The following is a 25,839-nucleotide window of genomic DNA, read 5'->3' as shown; positions in this document are numbered from 1 at the left end:
ATAGAGTAGGAGGGGGGAGGCACACTGACGCATATACAGAGTAGGAGGGGGGGAGGCACACTGACGCATATACAGAGTAGGAGGTGAGGGGGCACACTGACGCATATACAGAGTAGGAGGTGAGGGGGCACACTGACGCATATACAGAGTAGGAGGTGAGGGGGCACACTGACGCATATACAGAGTAGGAGGGGGAGGCACACTGACGCATATACAGAGTAGGAGGTGAGGGGGCACACTGACGCATATACAGACTAAGAGGTGAGGGGGCACACTGACACATATACAGAGTAGGAGGGAGAGGCACACTGACGCATATACAGAGTAGGAGGCGATGGGGCACACTGACGCATATACAGAGTAGGAGGTGAGGGGGCACACTGACGCATATACAGAGTAGGAGGCGAGGGGGGCACACTGACGCATATACAGAGTAGGAGGGGGAGGCACACTGACGCATATACAGAGTAGGAGGCAAGGGGGCACACTGACGCATATACAGAGTAGGAGGGGGAGGCACACTGACGCATATAGAGAGTAGGAGGGGGGAGGCACACTGACGCATATACAGACTAAGAGGTGAGGGGGCACACTGACGCATATACAGAGTAGGAGGGGGAGGCACACTGACGCATATACAGAGTAGGAGGGGGAGGCACACTGACGCATATACAGAGTAGGAGGTGAGGGGGCACACTGACGCATATACAGAGTAGGAGGGGGAGGCACACTGACGCATATACAGACTAAGAGGTGAGGGGGCACACTGATGCATATACAGAGTAGGAGGGTGGAGGAGCACTGACGCATATACAGAGTAGGAGGGGGAGGCACACTGATGTATATACAGAGTAGGAGGGGGAGGCACACTGACGCATATACAGAGTAGGAGGTGAGGGGGCACACTGACGCATATACAGAGTAGGAGGCACACTGACGCATATACAGAGTAGGAGGCGAGGGGGCACACTGACGCATATACAGAGTAGGAGGCGAGGGGGCACACTGACGCATATACAGAGTAGGAGGTGAGGGGGCACACTGACGCATATACAGAGTAGGAGGGGGGAGGCACACTGACGCATATACAGACTAAGAGGTGAGGGGGCACACTGACGCATATATAGAGTAGGAGGGGGGAGGCACACTGACGCATATACAGAGTAGGAGGGGGGAGGCACACTGACGCATATACAGAGTAGGAGGTGAGGGGGCACACTGACGCATATACAGAGTAGGAGGTGAGGGGGGCACACTGACGCATATACAGAGTAGGAGGTGAGGGGGCACACTGACGCATATACAGAGTAGGAGGGGGAGGCAACACTGACGCATATACAGAGTAGGAGGTGAGGGGGCACACTGACGCATATACAGACTAAGAGGTGAGGGGGCACACTGACACATATACAGAGTAGGAGGGAGAGGCACACTGACGCATATACAGAGTAGGAGGCGATGGGGCACACTGACGCATATACAGAGTAGGAGGGGGAGGCACACTGACGCATATACAGAGTAGGAGGTGAGGGGGCACACTGACGCATATACAGAGTAGGAGGCGAGGAGGCACACTGACGCATATACAGAGTAGGAGGTGAGGGGGCACACTGATGCATATACAGAGTAGGAGGGGGAGGCACACTGACGCATATACAGAGTAGGAGGTGAGGGGGCACACTGACGCATATACAGAGTAGGAGGCGAGGAGGCACACTGACGCATATACAGAGTAGGAGGGGGAGGCACACTGACGCATATACAGAGTAGGAGGCGAGGAGGCACACTGACGCATATACAGAGTAGGAGGGGGAGGCACACTGACGCATATACAGAGTAGGAGGTGAGGGGGCACACTGACGCATATACAGAGTAGGAGGTGAGGGGGCACACTGACGCATATACAGAGTAGGAGGTGAGGGGGCACACTGACGCATATACAGAGTAGGAGGGGGAGGCACACTGACGCATATACAGAGTAGGAGGTGAGGGGGGCACACTGACGCATATACAGACTAAGAGGTGAGGGGGCACACTGACACATATACAGAGTAGGAGGGAGAGGCACACTGACGCATATACAGAGTAGGAGGCGATGGGGCACACTGACGCATATACAGAGTAGGAGGGGGAGGCACACTGACGCATATACAGAGTAGGAGGTGAGGGGGGCACACTGACGCATATACAGAGTAGGAGGCGAGGAGGCACACTGACGCATATACAGAGTAGGAGGTGAGGGGGCACACTGATGCATATACAGAGTAGGAGGGGGAGGCACACTGACGCATATACAGAGTAGGAGGTGAGGGGGCACACTGACGCATATACAGAGTAGGAGGCGAGGAGGCACACTGACGCATATACAGAGTAGGAGGGGGAGGCACACTGACGCATATACAGAGTAGGAGGCGAGGAGGCACACTGACGCATATACAGAGTAGGAGGGGGAGGCACACTGACGCATATACAGAGTAGGAGGCAAGGGGGCACACTGACGCATATACAGAGTAGGAGGCGAGGGGGCACACTGACACATATACAGAGTAGGAGGCGAGGGGGCACACTGACGCATATACAGAGTAGGAGGGGGAGGCACACTGACGCATATACAGAGTAGGAGGCGAGGAGGCACACTGACGCATATACAGAGTAGGAGGGGGAGGCACACTGACGCATATACAGAGTAGGAGGCAAGGGGGCACACTGACGCATATACAGAGTAGGAGGGGGAGGCACACTGACGCATATACAGAGTAGGAGGCGAGGGGGCACACTGACGCATATACAGAGTAGGAGGGGGAGGCACACTGACGCATATACAGACTAAGAGGTGAGGGGGCACACTGACGCATATACAGAGTAGGAGGGGGAGGCACACTGACGCATATACAGAGTAGGAGGTGAGGGGGCACACTGACGCATATACAGAGTAGGAGGCGAGGAGGCACACTGACGCATATACAGAGTAGGAGGGGGAGGCACACTGACGCATATACAGAGTAGGAGGCAAGGGGGCACACTGACGCATATACAGAGTAGGAGGCAAGGGGGCACACTGACGCATATACAGAGTAGGAGGCAAGGGGGCACACTGACGCATATACAGAGTAGGAGGTGAGGGGGCACACTGACGCATATACAGAGTAGGAGGCGAGGAGGCACACTGACGCATATACAGAGTAGGAGGGGGAGGCACACTGACGCATATACAGAGTAGGAGGCAAGGGGGCACACTGACGCATATACAGAGTAGGAGGCAAGGGGGCACACTGACGCATATACAGAGTAGGAGGTGAGGGGGCACACTGACGCATATACAGAGTAGGAGGGGGAGGCACACTGACGCATATACAGAGTAGGAGGGGGAGGCACACTGACGCATATACAGAGTAGGAGGCGAGGAGGCACACTGACGCATATACAGAGTAGGAGGGGGAGGCACACTGACGCATATACAGAGTAGGAGGCAAGGGGGCACACTGACGCATATACAGAGTAGGAGGCAAGGGGGCACACTGACGCATATACAGAGTAGGAGGCAAGGGGGCACACTGACGCATATACAGAGTAGGAGGTGAGGGGGCACACTGACGCATATACAAAGTAGGAGGCGAGGAGGCACACTGACGCATATACAGAGTAGGAGGGGGGAGGCACACTGACGCATATACAGAGTAGGAGGCAAGGGGGCACACTGACGCATATACAGAGTAGGAGGCAAGGGGGCACACTGACGCATATACAGAGTAGGAGGTGAGGGGGGCACACTGACGCATATACAGAGTAGGAGGGGGGAGGCACACTGACGCATATACAGAGTAGGAGGGGGAGGCACACTGACGCATATACAGAGTAGGAGGCGAGGAGGCACACTGACGCATATACAGAGTAGGAGGGGGAGGCACACTGACGCATATACAGAGTAGGAGGCAAGGGGGCACACTGACGCATATACAGAGTAGGAGGCAAGGGGGCACACTGACGCATATACAGAGTAGGAGGCAAGGGGGCACACTGACGCATATACAGAGTAGGGGGCGAGGAGGCACACTGACACATATACAGAGTAGGAGGGGGAGGCACACTGACGCATATACAGAGTAGGAGGCAAGGGGGCACACTGACGCATATACAGAGTAGGAGGCAAGGGGGCGCACTGACGCATATACAGAGTAGGAGGCGAGGAGGCACACTGACGCATATACAGAGTAGGAGGGGGAGGCACACTGATGCATATACAGAGTAGGAGGCAAGGGGGCACACTGACGCATATACAGAGTAGGAGGCGAGGAGGCACACTGACGCATATACAGAGTAGGAGGGGGAGGCACACTGACGCATATATAGAGTAGGAGGCAAGGGGGCACACTGACGCATATACAGAGTAGGAGGCGAGGAGGCACACTGACGCATATACAGAGTAGGAGGGGGAGGCACACTGATGCATATACAGAGTAGGAGGCAAGGGGGCACACTGACGCATATACAGAGTAGGAGGCGAGGAGGCACACTGACGCATATACAGAGTAGGAGGGGGAGGCACACTGACGCATATATAGAGTAGGAGGCAAGGGGGCACACTGACGCATATACAGAGTAGGAGGCGAGGAGGCACACTGACGCATATACAGAGTAGGAGGGGGAGGCACACTGATGCATATACAGAGTAGGAGGCAAGGGGGCACACTGACGCATATACAGAGTAGGAGGCGAGGAGGCACACTGACGCATATACAGAGTAGGAGGGGGAGGCACACTGACGCATATACAGAGTAGGAGGCAAGGGGGCACACTGACGCATATAGAGAGTAGGAGGGGGAGGCACACTGACGCATATACACAGTAGGAGGGGGGAGGCACACTGACGCATATACAGACTAAGAGGTGAGGGGGCACATTGACGCATATACACAGTAGGAGGGGGGAGGCACACTGACGCATATACAGAGTAGGAGGTGAGGGGGCACACTGACGCATATACAGAGTAGGAGGGGGAGGCACACTGACGCATATACAGAGTAGGAGGCAAGGGGGCACACTGACGCATATACAGAGTAGCAGGGGGAGGCACACTGACGCATATACAGAGTAGGAGGTGAGGGGGCACACTGACGCATATACAGAGTAGGAGGCAAGGGGGCACACTGACGCATATACAGAGTAGGAGGGGGAGGCACACTGACGCATATACAGAGTAGGAGGTGAGGGGGCACACTGACACATATACAGAGTATGAGGTGAGGGGGCACACTGACGCATATACAGAGTAGGAGGGGGAGGCACACTGACGCATATACAGAGTAGGAGGTGAGGGGGCACACTGACACATATACAGAGTAGGAGGGGGGAGGCACACTGACGCATATACAGAGTAGGAGGTGAGGGGGCACACTGACGCATATACAGAGTAGGAGGTGAGGGGGCACACTGACGCATATACAGAGTAGCAGGGGGAGGCACACTGACGCATATACAGAGTAGGAGGGGGGAGGCACACTGACGCATATACAGAGTAGGAGGCGAGGGGGCACACTGACGCATATACAGAGTAGGAGGGGGGAGGCACACTGACGCATATACAGAGTAGGAGGGGGAGGCACACTGACGCATATACAGAGTAGGAGGCAAGGGGGCACACTGACGCATATAGAGAGTAGGAGGGGGAGGCACACTGACGCATATACACAGTAGGAGGGGGGAGGCACACTGACGCATATACAGACTAAGAGGTGAGGGGGCACACTGACGCATATACACAGTAGGAGGGGGGAGGCACACTGACGCATATACAGAGTAGGAGGTGAGGGGGCACACTGACGCATATACAGAGTAGGAGGGGGAGGCACACTGACGCATATACAGAGTAGGAGGCAAGGGGGCACACTGACGCATATACAGAGTAGCAGGGGGAGGCACACTGACGCATATACAGAGTAGGAGGTGAGGGGGCACACTGACGCATATACAGAGTAGGAGGCAAGGGGGCACACTGACGCATATACAGAGTAGGAGGGGGAGGCACACTGACGCATATACAGAGTAGGAGGTGAGGGGGCACACTGACACATATACAGAGTATGAGGTGAGGGGGCACACTGACGCATATACAGAGTAGGAGGGGGAGGCACACTGATGCATATACAGAGTAGGAGGTGAGGGGGCACACTGACACATATACAGAGTAGGAGGGGGGAGGCACACTGACGCATATACAGAGTAGGAGGTGAGGGGGCACACTGACGCATATACAGAGTAGGAGGTGAGGGGGCACACTGACGCATATACAGAGTAGCAGGGGGAGGCACACTGACGCATATACAGAGTAGGAGGGGGGAGGCACACTGACGCATATACAGAGTAGGAGGCGAGGGGGCACACTGACGCATATACAGAGTAGGAGGGGGGAGGCACACTGACGCATATACAGAGTAGGAGGGGGAGGCACACTGACGCATATACAGAGTAGGAGGTGAGGGGGCACACTGATGCATATACAGAGTAGGAGGGGGAGGCACACTGACGCATATACAGAGTAGGAGGGGGAGGCACACTGACGCATATACAGAGTAGGAGGCACACTGACGCATATACAGAGTAGGAGGTGAGGGGGCACACTGACGCATATACAGAGTAGGAGGTGAGGGGGCACACTGACGCATATACAGAGTAGGAGGCGAGGAGGCATACAGAGTAGGAGGGGGAGGCACACTGACGCATATACAGAGTAGGAGGGGGAGGCACACTGACGCATATACAGAGTAGGAGGGGGAGGCACACTGACGCATATACAGAGTAGGAGGGGGAGGCACACTGACTCATATACAGAGTAGGAGGGGGAGGCACACTGATGCATATACAGACTAAGAGGTGAGGGGGCACACTGATGCATATACAGAGTAGGAGGGGGGAGGCACACTGACGCATATACAGAGTAGGAGGCGAGGGGGCACACTGACGCATATACAGAGTAGGAGGGGGAGGCACACTGACGCATATACAGAGTAGGAGGGGGAGGCACACAGATGCATATACAGAGTAGGATGGGGGAGGCACACTGACGCATATACAGCGTAGGAGGGGGAGGCACACTGACACATATACAGAGTAGGAGGCGAGGAGGCATACAGAGTAGGAGGGGGAGGCACACTGACGCATATACAGAGTAGGAGGGGGAGGCACACTGACGCATATACAGAGTAGGAGGCAAGGGGGCACACTGACGCATATAGAGAGTAGGAGGGGGAGGCACACTGACGCATATACACAGTAGGAGGGGGGAGGCACACTGACGCATATACAGACTAAGAGGTGAGGGGGCACACTGACGCATATACACAGTAGGAGGGGGAGGCACACTGACGCATATACAGAGTAGGAGGTGAGGGGGCACACTGACGCATATACAGAGTAGGAGGGGGAGGCACACTGACGCATATACAGAGTAGGAGGCAAGGGGGCACACTGACGCATATACAGAGTAGCAGGGGGAGGCACACTGACGCATATACAGAGTAGGAGGTGAGGGGGCACACTGACGCATATACAGAGTAGGAGGCAAGGGGGCACACTGACGCATATACAGAGTAGGAGGGGGAGGCACACTGACGCATATACAGAGTAGGAGGTGAGGGGGCACACTGACACATATACAGAGTATGAGGTGAGGGGGCACACTGACGCATATACAGAGTAGGAGGGGGAGGCACACTGACGCATATACAGAGTAGGAGGTGAGGGGGCACACTGACACATATACAGAGTAGGAGGGGGGAGGCACACTGACGCATATACAGAGTAGGAGGTGAGGGGGCACACTGACGCATATACAGAGTAGGAGGTGAGGGGGCACACTGACGCATATACAGAGTAGCAGGGGGAGGCACACTGACGCATATACAGAGTAGGAGGGGGGAGGCACACTGACGCATATACAGAGTAGGAGGCGAGGGGGCACACTGACGCATATACAGAGTAGGAGGGGGGAGGCACACTGACGCATATACAGAGTAGGAGGGGGAGGCACACTGACGCATATACAGAGTAGGAGGTGAGGGGGCACACTGATGCATATACAGAGTAGGAGGGCGAGGCACACTGACGCATATACAGAGTAGGAGGCGAGGGGGCACACTGACGCATATACAGAGTAGGAGGGGGAGGCACACTGACGCATATACAGAGTAGGAGGGGGAGGCACACTGACGCATATACAGAGTAGGAGGGGGAGGCACACTGACGCATATACAGAGTAGGAGGTGAGGGGGCACACTGACGCATATACAGAGTAGGAGGCGAGGGGGCACACTGACGCATATACAGAGTAGGAGGTGAGGAGGCACACTGACGCATATACAGAGTAGCAGGGGGAGGCACACTGACGCATATACAGAGTAGGAGGGGGAGGCACACTGACACATATACAGAGTAGGAGGTGAGGGGGCACACTGACGCATATACAGAGTAGGAGGCGAGGGGGCACACTGACGCATATACAGAGTAGGAGGCGAGGAGGCATACAGAGTAGGAGGGGGAGGCACACTGACGCATATACAGAGTAGGAGGGGGAGGCACACTGACGCATATACAGAGTAGGAGGCACACTGACGCATATACAGAGTAGGAGGTGAGGGGGCACACTGACGCATATACAGAGTAGGAGGTGAGGGGGCACACTGACGCATATACAGAGTAGGAGGCGAGGAGGCATACAGAGTAGGAGGGGGAGGCACACTGACGCATATACAGAGTAGGAGGGGGAGGCACACTGACGCATATACAGAGTAGGAGGGGGAGGCACACTGACGCATATACAGAGTAGGAGGGGGAGGCACACTGACTCATATACAGAGTAGGAGGGGGAGGCACACTGATGCATATACAGACTACGAGGTGAGGGGGCACACTGATGCATATACAGAGTAGGAGGGGGGAGGCACACTGACGCATATACAGAGTAGGAGGGGGAGGCACACTGACGCATATACAGAGTAGGAGGGGGAGGCACACTGACGCATATACAGAGTAGGAGGGGGAGGCACACAGATGCATATACAGAGTAGGATGGGGGAGGCACACTGACGCATATACAGCGTAGGAGGGGGAGGCACACTGACACATATACAGAGTAGGAGGCGAGGAGGCATACAGAGTAGGAGGGGGAGGCACACTGACGCATATACAGAGTAGGAGGGGGAGGCACACTGACGCATATACAGAGTAGGAGGTGGAGGCACACTGACACATATACAGAGTAGGAGGCGAGGAGGCATACAGAGTAGGAGGGGGAGGCACACTGACGCATATACAGAGTAGGAGGGGGAGGCACCCTGACGCATATACAGAGTAGGAGGGGGGAGGCACACTGACGCATATACAGAGTAGGAGGGGGGAGGCACACTGACGCATATACAAAGTAGGAGGTGAGGGGGGCACACTGACGCATATACAGAGTAGGAGGTGAGGAGGCACACTGACGCATATACAGAGTAGGAGGCGAGGGGGCACACTGACGCATATACAGAGTAGGAGGCGAGGGGGCACACTGACGCATATACAGAGTAGGAGGTGAGGGGGCACACTGACGCATATACAGAGTAGGAGGTGAGGGGGCACACTGACGCATATACAGAGTAGGAGGGGGAGGCACACTGACGCATATACAGAGTAGGAGGGGGAGGCACACTGACGCATATACAGAGTAGGAGGGGGAGGCACACTGACTCATATACAGAGTAGGAGGGGGAGGCACACTGATGCATATACAGACTAAGAGGTGAGGGGGCACACTGATGCATATACAGAGTAGGAGGGGGGAGGCACACTGACGCATATACAGAGTAGGAGGCGAGGGGGCACACTGACGCATATACAGAGTAGGAGGGGGAGGCACACTGACGCATATACAGAGTAGGAGGGGGAGGCACACAGATGCATATACAGAGTAGGATGGGGGAGGCACACTGACGCATATACAGCGTAGGAGGGGGAGGCACACTGACACATATACAGAGTAGGAGGCGAGGAGGCATACAGAGTAGGAGGGGGAGGCACACTGACGCATATACAGAGTAGGAGGGGGAGGCACACTGACGCATATACAGAGTAGGAGGCAAGGGGGCACACTGACGCATATAGAGAGTAGGAGGGGGAGGCACACTGACGCATATACACAGTAGGAGGGGGGAGGCACACTGACGCATATACAGACTAAGAGGTGAGGGGGCACACTGACGCATATACACAGTAGGAGGGGGGAGGCACACTGACGCATATACAGAGTAGGAGGTGAGGGGGCACACTGACGCATATACAGAGTAGGAGGGGGAGGCACACTGACGCATATACAGAGTAGGAGGCAAGGGGGCACACTGACGCATATACAGAGTAGCAGGGGGAGGCACACTGACGCATATACAGAGTAGGAGGTGAGGGGGCACACTGACGCATATACAGAGTAGGAGGCAAGGGGGCACACTGACGCATATACAGAGTAGGAGGGGGAGGCACACTGACGCATATACAGAGTAGGAGGTGAGGGGGCACACTGACACATATACAGAGTATGAGGTGAGGGGGCACACTGACGCATATACAGAGTAGGAGGGGGAGGCACACTGACGCATATACAGAGTAGGAGGTGAGGGGGCACACTGACACATATACAGAGTAGGAGGGGGGAGGCACACTGACGCATATACAGAGTAGGAGGTGAGGGGGCACACTGACGCATATACAGAGTAGGAGGTGAGGGGGCACACTGACGCATATACAGAGTAGCAGGGGGAGGCACACTGACGCATATACAGAGTAGGAGGGGGGAGGCACACTGACGCATATACAGAGTAGGAGGCACACTGACGCATATACAGAGTAGGAGGTGAGGGGGCACACTGACGCATATACAGAGTAGGAGGTGAGGGGGCACACTGACGCATATACAGAGTAGGAGGCGAGGAGGCATACAGAGTAGGAGGGGGAGGCACACTGACACATATACAGAGTAGGAGGCGAGGAGGCATACAGAGTAGGAGGGGGAGGCACACTGACGCATATACAGAGTAGGAGGGGGAGGCACACTGACTCATATACAGAGTAGGAGGGGGAGGCACACTGATGCATATACAGACTAAGAGGTGAGGGGGCACACTGATGCATATACAGAGTAGGAGGGGGGAGGCACACTGACGCATATACAGAGTAGGAGGGGGAGGCACACTGACGCATATACAGAGTAGGAGGGGGAGGCACACTGACGCATATACAGAGTAGGAGGGGGAGGCACACAGATGCATATACAGAGTAGGATGGGGGAGGCACACTGACGCATATACAGCGTAGGAGGGGGAGGCACACTGACACATATACAGAGTAGGAGGCGAGGAGGCATACAGAGTAGGAGGGGGAGGCACACTGACGCATATACAGAGTAGGAGGGGGAGGCACACTGACGCATATACAGAGTAGGAGGTGGAGGCACACTGACACATATACAGAGTAGGAGGCGAGGAGGCATACAGAGTAGGAGGGGGAGGCACACTGACGCATATACAGAGTAGGAGGGGGAGGCACCCTGACGCATATACAGAGTAGCAGGGGGAGGCACACTGACGCATATACAGAGTAGGAGGGGGGAGGCACACTGACGCATATACAGAGTAGGAGGCACACTGACGCATATACAGAGTAGGAGGTGAGGGGGCACACTGACGCATATACAGAGTAGGAGGTGAGGGGGCACACTGACGCATATACAGAGTAGGAGGCGAGGAGGCATACAGAGTAGGAGGGGGAGGCACACTGACACATATACAGAGTAGGAGGCGAGGAGGCATACAGAGTAGGAGGGGGAGGCACACTGACGCATATACAGAGTAGGAGGGGGAGGCACACTGACTCATATACAGAGTAGGAGGGGGAGGCACACTGATGCATATACAGACTAAGAGGTGAGGGGGCACACTGATGCATATACAGAGTAGGAGGGGGGAGGCACACTGACGCATATACAGAGTAGGAGGGGGAGGCACACTGACGCATATACAGAGTAGGAGGGGGAGGCACACTGACGCATATACAGAGTAGGAGGGGGAGGCACACAGATGCATATACAGAGTAGGATGGGGGAGGCACACTGACGCATATACAGCGTAGGAGGGGGAGGCACACTGACACATATACAGAGTAGGAGGCGAGGAGGCATACAGAGTAGGAGGGGGAGGCACACTGACGCATATACAGAGTAGGAGGGGGAGGCACACTGACGCATATACAGAGTAGGAGGTGGAGGCACACTGACACATATACAGAGTAGGAGGCGAGGAGGCATACAGAGTAGGAGGGGGAGGCACACTGACGCATATACAGAGTAGGAGGGGGAGGCACCCTGACGCATATACAGAGTAGGAGGGGGGAGGCACACTGACGCATATACAGAGTAGGAGGGGGGAGGCACACTGACGCATATACAAAGTAGGAGGTGAGGGGGGCACACTGACGCATATACAGAGTAGGAGGTGAGGAGGCACACTGACGCATATACAGAGTAGGAGGCGAGGGGGCACACTGACGCATATACAGAGTAGGAGGCGAGGGGGCACACTGACGCATATACAGAGTAGGAGGTGAGGGGGCACACTGACGCATATACAGAGTAGGAGGTGAGGGGGCACACTGACGCATATACAGAGTAGGAGGGGGGAGGCACACTGACGCATATACAGACTAAGAGGTGAGGGGGCACACTGACGCATATACAGAGTAGGAGGCGAGGGGGCACACTGACGCATATACAGAGTAGGAGGGGGAGGCACACTGACGCATATACAGAGTAGGAGGGGAGGCACACTGACGCATATACAGAGTAGGAGGGGGAGGCACACTGACGCATATACAGAGTAGGAGGCGAGGGGGCACACTGACGCATATACAGAGTAGGAGGGGGAGGCACACTGACGCATATACAGACTAAGAGGTGAGGGGGCACACTGACACATATACAGAGTAGGAGGGGGAGGCACACTGACGCATATACAGACTAAGAGGTGAGGGGGCACACTGACACATATACAGAGTAGGAGGGGGAGGCACACTGACGCATATACAGAGTAGGTGGGGAGGCACACTGACGCATATACAGAGTAGGAGGGGGAGGCACACTGACGCATATACAGAGTAGGAGGCGAGGGGGCACACTGACGCATATACAGAGTAGGAGGGGGAGGCACACTGACGCATATACAGAGTAGGAGGTGAGGGGGCACACTGACGCATATACAGAGTAGGAGGGGGAGGCACACTGACGCATATACAGAGTAGGAGGGGGAGGCACACTGACGCATATACAGAGTAGGAGGCGAGGGGGCACACTGACGCATATACAGAGTAGGAGGGGGAGGCACACTGACGCATATACAGAGTAGGAGGGGGAGGCACACTGACGCATATACAGAGTAGGAGGGGGAGGCACACTGACGCATATACAGAGTAGGAGGCGAGGGGGCACACTGACGCATATACAGAGTAGGAGGGGGGAGGCGCACTGACGCATATACAGAGTAGGAGGCGAGGGGGCACACTGACGCATATACAGAGTAGGAGGGGAAGGCACACTGACGCATATACAGAGTAGGAGGGGGAGGCACACTGACGCATATACAGAGTAGGAGGCGAGGGGGCACACTGACGCATATACAGAGTAGGAGGGGGAGGCACACTGACGCATATACAGAGTAGGAGGGGGAGGCACACTGACGCATATACAGAGTAGGAGGGGGAGGCACACTGACGCATATACAGAGTAGGAGGCGAGGGGGCACACTGACGCATATACAGAGTAGGAGGGGGGAGGCGCACTGACGCATATACAGAGTAGGAGGCGAGGGGGCACACTGACGCATATACAGAGTAGGAGGGGGAGGCACACTGACGCATATACAAAGTAGGAAGTGAGGGAGGCACACTGACGCATATACAGAGTAGGAGGGGGAGGCACACTGACGCATATACAGAGTAGGAGGTGAGGGAGGCACACTGACGCATATACAGAGTAGGAGGGGGAGGCACACTGACGCATATACAAAGTAGGAGGTGAGGGAGGCACACTGACGCATATACAGAGTAGGAGGGGGTGGCACACTGATGCATATACAGAGTAGGAGGGGGAGGCACACTGATGCATATACAGAGTAGGAGGGGGAGGCACACTGACGCATATACAGAGTAGGAGGCGTGGGGGCACACTGACGCATATACAGAGTAGGAGGGGGAGGCACACGGACGCATATACAGAGTAGGAGGTGAGGGAGGCACACTGACGCATATACAGAGTAGGAGGGGGAGGCACACTGACACATACAGAGTAGGAGGGGGAGTCACACTGACGCATATACAGAGTAGGAGGGGGAGGCACACTGACGCTTATACAGAGTAGGAGGGGGAGGCACACTGACGCATATACAGAGTAGGAGGTGAGGGGGCACATTTGAAGGACACACTCCTTTTCAGTAGCCATGTTCCCTTTTTAGTCACGCACAACAGTAATCCCATTTCATTACCCATACCCCCACTGCGATGACCACTGTGTGTGTGTGGGTCTGTTGTTCTGCTCCCCTATTAAATGGTTGAAGGTAGGCACTAGCTATGACCTCCATGGAGGTAGCCACACCCCATATGTAGACCACTCTCACCGCAGCCGATGGCACACGATTATACCCTTCATACATTTCGGCTCCAGCCCATGTGGACCTTTATCTGGCCTGAGTATATAATCTCTAGTGATTATGCTGCACTCTCCGGTAATATCTGACTGCTGATTGTCTGTGGAGTGTTCTGGGATTTTTGACCTATAGACTCATTTTGCTTATAGTGGTTTCTAGAATTTTTCTAAAGGGGAACTGGTTTAACCCAGAGTTATCAGCCTTCCAATTGTAATCTACACGGATTGGGCGCTGTATTCATTCTTCTGCTGTGTACTGAATGGCGGCTGCCACAGCATTTGTGTACGTGGGTGCAGAGTTATTGTATGGCAGCGCACTCTGTGACCGCTCTTCCCCCATCCATACCTTAATGTCCTTTCTCATTCCAGGTCAGCTCCCAGGGAAGCACACCATTGCGGAGGTGTATGGCGTACCTCTGGCGACACACCTCTCTCGGTTTGGGTGTCAGATTGCGTTGCCCATATCTGCCTGTGTGAGGATGCTGCTAGCACATGGAATGCAGGAGGAGGTAGGATTGTGTGGATAGGAAATGAACGGCAACATCTGGCCTAATGAGCGGGCACATACAAGGAGCCCAATCCCATTCATTTGTGTAGTCGCAATAGAAAATAAGGCTGGCAAAACTCATGTGGGCGTGGTTTCTCTAATGTGGGCGTGGTTTTATATAGCCAATGAAATCAGTGAAAACCAAATGTTCATACAGAGAGCATTCTAGTGACATCTACACAACCCAGAGCATTCTAGTGACATCTACACAACACAGAGCATTCTAGTGACATCTACACAACCCAGAGCATTCTAGTGACATCTACACAACCCAGAGCATTCTAGTGACATCTTCACAACACAGAGCATTCTAGTGACATCTACACAACACAGAGCATTCTAGTGACATCTACACAACACAGAGCATTCTAGTGACATCTACACAACACAGAGCATTCTAGTGACATCTACACAACACAGAGCATTCTAGTGACATCTTCACAACACAGAGCATTCTAGTGACATCTTCACAACACAGAGCATTCTAGTGACATCTACACAACACAAAGCTTTCTAGTGACATCTACACAACCCAGAGCATTCTAGTGACATCTACACAACCCAGAGCATTCTAGTGACATCTACACAACCCAGAGCATTCTAGTGACATCTACACAACACAGAGCATTCTAGTGACATCTACACAACACAGAGCATTCTAGTGACATCTACACAACACAGAGCATTCTAGTGACATCTACACAACACAGAGCATTCTAGTGACATCTACACAACACAGAGCATTCTAGTGACATCTACACAACACAGAGCATTCTAGTGACATCTACACAACACAAAGCTTTCTAGTGACGTCTACACAACCCAGAGCATTCTAGTGACATCTACACAACCCAGAGCATTCTAGTGACATCTACACAACCCAGAGCATTCTAGTGACATCTGCACAACCCAGAGCATTCTAGTGACATCTACACAACCCAGAGCATTCTAGTGACATCTGCACAACCAAGAGCATTCTAGTGACATCTACACAACCCAGAGCATTCTAGTGACATCTGCACAACCCAGAGCATTCTAGTGACATCTACACAACCCAGAGCATTCTAGTGACATCTACACAACCCAGAGAATTCTAGTGACATCTACACAACCCAGAGCATTCTAGTGACATCTACACAACCCAGAGCATTCTAGTGACATCTACACAGCCCAGAGCATTCTAGTGACATCTATGCGACACAGAGCTTTCTACTGACATCTGCACAACACAGAGCATTCTAGTGACATCTACACAACCCAGAGGTTTCTAGTGACATGTACACAATCCAGAGCATTCTAGTGACATCTAAACAACACAAAGTATTCTAGTGACATGTACACAACATAGAGCATTCTAATTACATGTAAACAACACAGAGAGCATTCTAGGGGTATCTGCACAACACAAAGCATTCTAGTGACATGTACACAACATAGAGCATTCTAGTGACATCTACATAACCCAGAGCATTCTAGTTACATGTACACAACCCAGAGCATTCTAGTGACATCTACACAACATAGAGCATTCTAGTGGCATCTGCACAACACAGAGATCATTCTAGTGACATGTACACAACACAGAGAGCATTCTAGGGGTATCTGCCCAACACAAAGCATTCTAGTGACATGTACACAACATAGAACATTGTCGTGGCATCTGCACAACACAAAGAGCATTCTAGTGACATCTAAACAACACAGAGAGCATTCTATTGGCATCTGCACAACACAGAGCATTCTAGTGACATGTACACAACACAGAGAATTCTAGTGACATGTACACAACACAAAGAGCATTCTAGTGACATCTACACAACAGAGAGAACATTCTAGTGGCATCTTAGTGTTCATTCTAGCACCCTGCACCTTTCAAAACACGTGCAGTTCCAACCAAATGTTCATACAAAGAGCATTCTAGTGATATCTGAACAACACAGAGCATTCTAGTGACATCTACACAACCCAGAACATTCTAGTGACATGTACACCACCCAGTGACATGTACACAACATAGAGCATTGTAGTGGCATCTGCACAACACAGAAAGCATTCTAGTGACATGTACACAACACAAAGAGCATTCTAGTGACATCTACACAACACAGAGAGCATTCTAGTGACATGTACACAACATAGAGCATTCTAGTGACATGTACACAACACAGAGAGCATTCTAGTGACATGCACACAACACAGAGCATTCTAGTGACATCTACACAACCCAGAGCATTCTAGTGACATGTACACAACCCAGAGCATTTTAGTGACATCTACACTACACAAAGTATTCTAGTGACATGTACACATCATAGAGCATTCTAATTACATGTACACAACACAAAAAGCATTCTAGGGGTATCTGCACAACACAAAGCATTCTAGTGACATGTACACAACATAGAGCATTATAGTGGCATCTGCACAACACAGAGCATTCTAGTGACATCTACACCCCCTAGAGCATTCTAGTGACATGTACACAACCCAGAGCATTCTAGTGACATGTACACAACACAAAGAGCATTCTAGTGACATCTACACAACAGAGAGAACATTCTAGTGGCATCTTAGTGTTCATTCTAGCACCCTGCACCTTCCAAAACACGTGCAGTTCCAACCAAATGTTCATACAGAGAGAATTCTAGGGGTATCTGCACAACACAAAGCATTCTAGTGACATGTTTACAACATAGAGCATTGTATTGGCATCTACACCCCCCAGAGCATTCTAGTGACATGTACACAACCCAGAGCATTCTAGTGACATCTACACAACAGAGAGAGCATTCTAGTGGCATCTTAGTGTTCATTCTAGCACCCTGCACCTTTCAAAACACGTGCAGTTCCTCTTTCCTGACTGGAGTGTCGCTCTCTGCTCTGGTGCTTCTCAGGACACTCTGCTCTGTATTGTAGTGCAGAGATACAGAGCAGAGTGTTCTGAGATGTACCAGAGCAGAGAGTGACACCCCAGGCAGGAAAGAGGAACTGCACAAATTTTGAAAGGTGCAGGGTGCTAGAATGAACAATGCATATACACAACCCAGAGCGTTCTAGTAACATCTGCACAACAAAAAGAGCATTCTAGGGGCATCTGCATAACCCAGAGCATTCTAGTGACATCTACACAACACAAAGTATTCTAGTGACATGTACACAACATAGAGCATTCTATTGGCATCTGCACAACACAAATATTCTAGTGACATGTACACAACATAGAGCATTCTAGTGGCATCTGCACAACACAGAGCATTCTAGTGACATGTACACAACCCAGAGCATTCTAGTGACATCTACACAACACAAATATTCTAGTGACATGTACACAACATAGAGCATTCTAGTGGCATCTGCACAACACAGATCGCATTCTAGTGACATCTACACAACACAGATAGCATTCTAGTGACATGTACTCAATACAGAGAGCATTCTAGGGGCATCTGAACAACACAGAGCATTCTAGTGACATCTACACAATACAAAGTATTCTAATAACATGTACACAACAGAGCATTCTAATGGCATCTACACAATACAAAGTATTCTAATAACATGTACACAACAGAGCATTCTAATGGCATCTGCACAACACAAAGAGCATTCGAGTGGCACCTGAATAAAACAGAGATCATTCTAGGATATGTGGACAACCCAGAGCATTCTAGTGACATCTGCACAACACAGAGCATTCTAGTGACATCTGCACAACACAGATAGCATTCTAGTGACATGTGCACAACACAGAGCATTCTAGGGGCATCTGCACTACACAGAGAGCATTCTAGTGTTATATCTGTAGTTGCCCCCAAAAAATTCGGGGACTAAAAAATTGTTTGTTTTTTTGGTAAATGGGTCCTTTGGTAAGAAGATGCAGCCCCCCAATCTCTGGTAAAAGCAGATTAGTTACCCCTCCTTCTCTGCCAAATACCAGTCTTCCTAGCTGACCAGTCTGATCAAAGTAATGGTGGATAGTTCCAGCCTGTGTGATACTATAAAGCACAAATGTAGTGTACTCTGCCTGTCTCTGGGCCCAGCTAATGTATATGTATAATTTCACAAGGATGTTTTATCATACCTCCCAACATGACCTCTCCAGGAGGACACAATGCTCTGCTCCTGCTCTTCCCTCTTACTGTATGATTACCATCACCTGTGCTGTACCCTAATACTGACCCAGTGCTCATACCTATGTCATACCTCCCAACATGACCTCTCCAGGAGGACACAATGCTCTGCTCCTGCTCTTCCCTCTTACTGTATGATTACCATCACCTGTGCTGTACCCTAATACTGACCCAGCGCTCATACTTATGTCATATCACCAAACATGACCTCTCCAGGAGGACACAATGTTCTGCTCCTGCTCTTACCTCTTACTGTATGATTACCATCTCCTGTGCTGTACCCTAATACTGACCCAGTACTCATACCTATATCATACCTCCCGACATGACCACAATGCTCTGTCCCTGCTGTTCGCTCTTACTGTATGATTACCATCACCTTTGCTGTACCCTAATACTGACCCAGTGCTCATACCTATGTCATACCTCCCAACATAACCTCTCCAGGAGGACACAATGCTCTGCTCCTGCTCTTCCCTCTTACTGTATGATTACCATCACCTGTGCTGTACCCTAATACTGACCCAGTGCTCATACCTATGTCATACCTCCCAACATGACCTCTCCAGGAGGACACAATGCTCTGCTCCTGCTCTTCCCTCTTACTGTATGATTACCATCACCTGTGCTGTACCCTAATACTGACCCAGTGCTCATACCTATGTCATACCTCCCAACATGACCTCTCCAGGAGGACACAATGCTCTGCTCCTGCTCTTCCCTCTTACTGTATGATTACCATCACTTGTGCTGTACCCTAATACTGACCCAGTGCTCATACCTATGTCACACCTCCCAACATGACCTCTCCAGGAGGACAAAATGCTCTGCTCCTGCTCTTCCCTCTTACTGTATGATTACCATCACCTGTGCTGTACCCTAATACTGACCCAGTGCTCATACCTATGTCATACCTCCCAACATGACCCTCTCCAGGAGGACACAATGCTCTGCTCCTGCACTTTCCTCTTACTGTATGATTACCATCACCTGTGCTGTACCATAATACTGACCCAGTGCTCATACCTATGTCATACCTCCCAACATGACCTCTCCAGGAGGACACAATGCTCTGCTCCTGCTCTTCCCTCTTACTGTATGATTACCATCACCTGTGCTGTACCCTAATACTGACCCAGTGCTCATACCTATGTCATACCTCCCAACATGACCTCTCCAGGATGGCACAATGCTCTGCTCCTGCTCTTCCCTCCTACTGTATGATTACCATCACCTGTGCTGTACCCTAATACTGACCCAGTGCTCATACCTATGTCATACCTCCCAACATGACCTCTCCAAGAGGACACAATGCTCTGCTCCTGCTCTTCCCTCTTACTGTATAATTACCATCACCTGTGCTGTACCCTAATACTGACCCAGTGCTCATACCTATGTCACATTAGGGAAGAGCAGGAGCAGAGCATTGTGTCCTCCTGGACAGGTCATGTTGGAAGGTATGACATAGCTATGAGCACTGGGTCAGTATTAGGGTACAGCACAGGTGATAGTAATCATACAGTAAGAGGGAAGAGCAGGAGCAGAGCATTGTGTCCTCCTGGAGAGATCATGTTGGGAGGTATGATATAGGTATGAGCACTTAGTCAGTATTAGGTTACAGCACAGGTGATGGTAATCATACAGTACGAGGGAAGAGCAGGAGCAGAGCATTTTGTCCTCCTGGAAAGATCATGTTGGGAGGTGTGACATAGGTATGAGCACTGGGTCAGTATTAGAGTAAACCACAGGCGATGGTAATCAAACAGTAAAAGGGGAGTGCTGGAACAAAGCATTGAGTCCTCCTGGAGAGGTCATGTTGGGAGGTATGACATAGGTATGAGCACTGGGTCAGTATTAGGGTACAGCACAGGTGATGGTAATCATACAGTAAGAGGGAAGAACAGGAGCAGAGCATTGTGTCCTCCTGGAGAGGTCATGTTGGGAGGTATGACATAGGTATGAGCACTGGGTCAGTATTAGGGTACAGCACAGGTGATGGTAATCATACAGTAAGAGGGAAGAGCAGGAGCAGAGCATTGTGTCCTCCTGGAGAGGTCATGTTGGGAGGTATGACATAGGTATGAGCACTGGGTCAGTATTAGGGTACAGCACAGGTGATGGTAATCATACAGTAAGAGGGAAGAGCAGGAGCAGAGCATTGTGTCCTCCTGAAAAGGTCATTTTGGGAGGTGTGACATAGGTATGAGCAGAGTACCCTAATACTGACCCAGTGCTCATACCTATGTCATGCCTCCCAACATGACCTCTCCAGGAGGACACAATGCTCTGCTCCTGCTCTTCCCTCTTACTGTATGATTACCATCACCTGTGCTGTACCCTAATACTGACCCAGTGCTCATACCTATGTCATACCTCCCAACATGACCTCTCCAGGAGGACACAATGCTCTGCTCCTGCTCTTACCTTACTGTATGATTACCATCACCTGTGCTGTACCCTAATACTGACCCAGTGATCATACCTATGTCATACCTCCCAACATGACCCTCTCCAGGAGGACACAATGCTCTGCTCCTGCTCTTCCCTCTTACTGTATAATTACCATCACCTGTGCTGTACCCTAATACTGACCCAGTGCTCATACCTATGTCATACCTCCCAACATGACCTCTCCAGGATGGCACAATGCTCTGCTCCTGCTCTTCCCTCTTACTGTATGATTACCATCACCTGTGCTGTACCCTAATACTGACCCAGTGCTCATACCTATGTCATACCTCCCAACATGACACTCTCCAGGAGGACACAATGCTCAGCTTCCGCACTTCCCTCTTAATGTATGATTGTGCACACCTGCGGGGAAACACCTTTATCCATTAATCTGTTCAACACAGGTGCCGTCAATCATAAATTGAGAGGGTAGGGCAGGAGCAGAGCATTGTGTCCTCCTGGAGAGGTCATGTTGGGAAGTATGACACAGGTATGAGCACTGGGTCAGTATTAGGGTACAGCACAGGTGATGGTAATCATACAGTAAGAGGGAAGAGCAGGAGCAGAGCATTGTGTCCTCCTGGAGAGGTCATGTTGGGAAGTATGACACAGGTATGAGCACTGGGTCAGTATTAGGGTACAGCACAGGTGATGGCAATCATACAGTAATAGGGAAGAGCAGGAGCAGAGCTTTGTGTCCTCCCGGAGATGGTCATGTTGGGAGGTATGACATAGGTATGAGCACTGGGACAGTATTAGGGTACAGCACAGGTGATGGTAATCATACATTAAGAGGGAAGAGCAGGAGCAGAGCATTTTGTCCTCCTGGAGTGGTCATGTTGGGAGGTATGACATAGGTATGAGCACTGGGTCAGTATTAGGATACAGCACAGGTGATGGTAATCATACAGTAAGAGGGAAGAGCAGGAGCAGAGCATTGTGTCCTGGAGAGGGTCATGTTGGGAGGTATGACATAGGTATGAGCACTGGGTCAGTATTAGGGTACAGCACAGGTGATGGTAATCATACAGTAAGAGGGAAGAGCAGGAGCAGAGCATTGTGTCCTCCTGGAGAGGTCATGTTGGGAGGTATGACATAGGTATGAGCACTGGGTCAGTATTAGGGTACAGCACAGGTGATGGTAATCATACAGTGAGAGGGAAGTGCAGGAGCAGAGCATTGTGTCCTCCTGGAGAGATCATGTTGGGAGGTATGACATAGGTATGAGCACTGGGTCAGTATTAGGGTACAGCACAGGTGATGGTAATCATACAGTAAGAGGGAAGAGCAGGAGCAGAGCATTGTGTCCTCCTGGAGAGGTCATGTTGGGAGGTATGACATAGGTATGAGCACTGGGTCAGTATTAGGGTACAGCAAAGGTGATGGTAATCATACAGTAATAGGGAAGAGCAGGAGCAGAGCATTGTGTCCTCCTGTAGAGGTCATGTTGGGAGATATGACATAGGTATGAGCACTGGGTCAGTATGAGGGTACAGCACAGGTGATGGTAATCATACAGTAAGAGGGAAGAGCAGGAGCAGAGCATTGTGTCCTCCTGGAGAGGTCATGTTGGGAGGTATGACATAGGTATGAGCACTGGGTCAGTATTAGGGTACAGCAAAGGTGATGGTAATCATACAGTAATAGGGAAGAGCAGGAGCAGAGCATTGTGTCCTCCTGTAGAGGTCATGTTGGGAGATATGACATAGGTATGAGCACTGGGTCAGTATTAGGGTACAGCACAGGTGATGGTAATCATACAGTAAGAGGGAAGAGCAGGAGCAGAGCATTGTGTCCTCCTGGAGAGGTCATGTTGGGAGGTATGACATAGGTATGAGCACTGGGTCAGTATTAGGGTACAGCAAAGGTGATGGTAATCATACAGTAATAGGGAAGAGCAGGAGCAGAGCATTGTGTCCTCCTGGAGAGGTCATGTTGGAAGGTATGACATAGGTATGAGCACTGGGTCAGTATTAGGGTACAGCACAGGTGATGGTAATCATACAGTAAGAGGGAAGAGCAGGAGCAGAGCATTGTGTCCTCCTGGAGAGGTCATGTTGGGAGGTATGACATAGGTATGAGCACTGGGTCAGTATTAGGGTACAGCACAGGTGATGGTAATCATACAGTAAGAGGGAAGAGCAGGAGCAGAGCATTGTGTCCTCCTGGAGAGGTCATGTTGGGAGGTATGACATAGGTATGAGCACTGGGTCAGTATTAGGGTACAGCAAAGGTGATGGTAATCATACAGTAATAGGGAAGAGCAGGAGCAGAGCATTGTGTCCTCCTGTAGAGGTCATGTTGGGAGATATGACATAGGTATGAGCACTGGGTCAGTATGAGGGTACAGCACAGGTGATGGTAATTATACAGTAAGAGGGAAGTGCAGGAGCAGAGCATTGTGTCCTCCTGGAGAGGTCATGTTGGAAGGTATGACATAGGTATGAGCACTGGGTCAGTATTAGGGTACAGCACAGGTGATGGTAATCATACAGTATTAGGGAAGAGCAGGAGCAAAGCATTGTGTCCTCCGGGAGAGTGTCATGTTGGGAGGTATGACATAGGTATGAGCACTGGGTCAGTATTAGGGTACAGCACAGGTGATGGTAATTATACAGTAAGAGGGAAGTGCAGGAGCAGAGCATTGTGTCCTCCTGGAGAGGGTCATGTTGGGAGGTATGACATAGGTATGAGCACTGGGTCAGTATTAGGGTACAGCACAGGTGTTGGTATTCATACATTAAGAGGGAAGAGCAGGAGCTGAGCATTTTGTCCTCCTGGAAAGATCATGTTGGGAGGTGTGACATAGGTATGAGCACTGGGTCAGTATTAGGGTACAGCACAGGTGATGGTAATCATACAGTAAAAGGGGAGTGCAGGAGCAGAGCATTGTGTCCTACTGGAGAGGTCATGTTGGGAGGTATGACATAGGTATGAGCACTGGGTCAGTATTAGGGTACAGCACAGGTGATGGTAATAATACAGTAATAAGGAAGAGCAGGAGCAGAGCATTGTGTCCTCCTGGAGAGGTCATGTTGGGAGGTATGACATAGGTATGAGCACTGGGTCAGTATTAGGGTACAGCACAGGTGATGGTAATCATACAGTAAGAGGGAAGAGCAGGAGCAGAGCATTGTGTCCTCCTGGAGAGGTCATGTTGGGAGGTATGACAGAGGTATGAGCACTGGGTCAGTATTAGGGTACAGCACAAGTGATGGGAATCATATAGTAAGAGGGAAGAGCAGGAGCAGAGCATTGTGTCCTCCTGAAGAGGGTCATGTTGGGAGGTATGACATAGGTATGATCACTGGGTCAGTATTAGGGTACAGCACAGGTGTTGGTATTCATACATTAAGAGGGAAGAGCAGGAGCAGAGCATTGTGTCCTCCTGGAAAGGTCATGTTGGGAGGTATGACATAAGTATGAGCACTGGGTCAGTATTAGGGTACAGCACAGGTGATGGTAATCATACAGTAAGAGGGAAGAGCAGGAGCAGAGCATTGTGTCCTCCTGAAGAGGGTCATGTTGGGAGGTATGACATAGGTATGATCACTGGGTCAGTATTAGGGTACAGCACATGTGTTGGTATTCATACATTAAGAGGGAAGAGCAGGAGCAGAGCATTGTGTCCTCCTGGAAAGGTCATGTTGGGAGGTATGACATAGGTATGAGCACTGGGTCAGTATTAGGGTACAGCACAGGTGATGGTAATCATACAGTAAGAGGGAAGAGCAGGAGCAGAGCATTGTGTCCCTCCTGGAGAGGTCATGTTGGGAGGTATGACATAGGTATGAGCACTGGGTCAGTATTAGGGTACAGCACAGGTGATGGTAATCATACAGTAAGAGGGAAGAGCAGGAGTAGAGCATTGTGTCCTCCTGGAGAGGTCATGTTGGGAGGTATGACATAGGTATGAGCACTGGGTCAGTATTAGGGTACAGTACAGGTGATGGTAATCATACAGTAAGAGGGAAGAGCAGGAGCAGAGCATTGTG

The 25,839-nt window shown here is 51.3% G+C and overlaps 1 protein-coding gene across 4 annotated transcripts in view; it reads left to right on the top strand.

The window, feature by feature from the left end:
- Positions 1-25,839, top strand: part of SH3BP1 (SH3 domain binding protein 1) — a 799,734-nt gene that overhangs the window by 559,427 nt on the left and 214,468 nt on the right. For all 4 annotated transcript variants that reach the window (XM_063941456.1, XM_063941455.1, XM_063941457.1 and 1 more), the window contains one exon: positions 15,086-15,225. In XM_063941456.1, coding sequence (XP_063797526.1) covers positions 15,086-15,225 — 140 coding nt within the window. The remainder of the gene's footprint in view (positions 1-15,085; positions 15,226-25,839) is intronic.

Source organism: Pseudophryne corroboree, chromosome 9, assembly GCF_028390025.1.
Source record: "Pseudophryne corroboree isolate aPseCor3 chromosome 9, aPseCor3.hap2, whole genome shotgun sequence".
In the NCBI taxonomy this organism is placed as follows: Eukaryota; Metazoa; Chordata; class Amphibia; order Anura; family Myobatrachidae; genus Pseudophryne; species Pseudophryne corroboree.
Note: the sequence above shows the minus strand (reverse complement) of the source record. Positions and strands in the feature narration are given on the sequence as shown.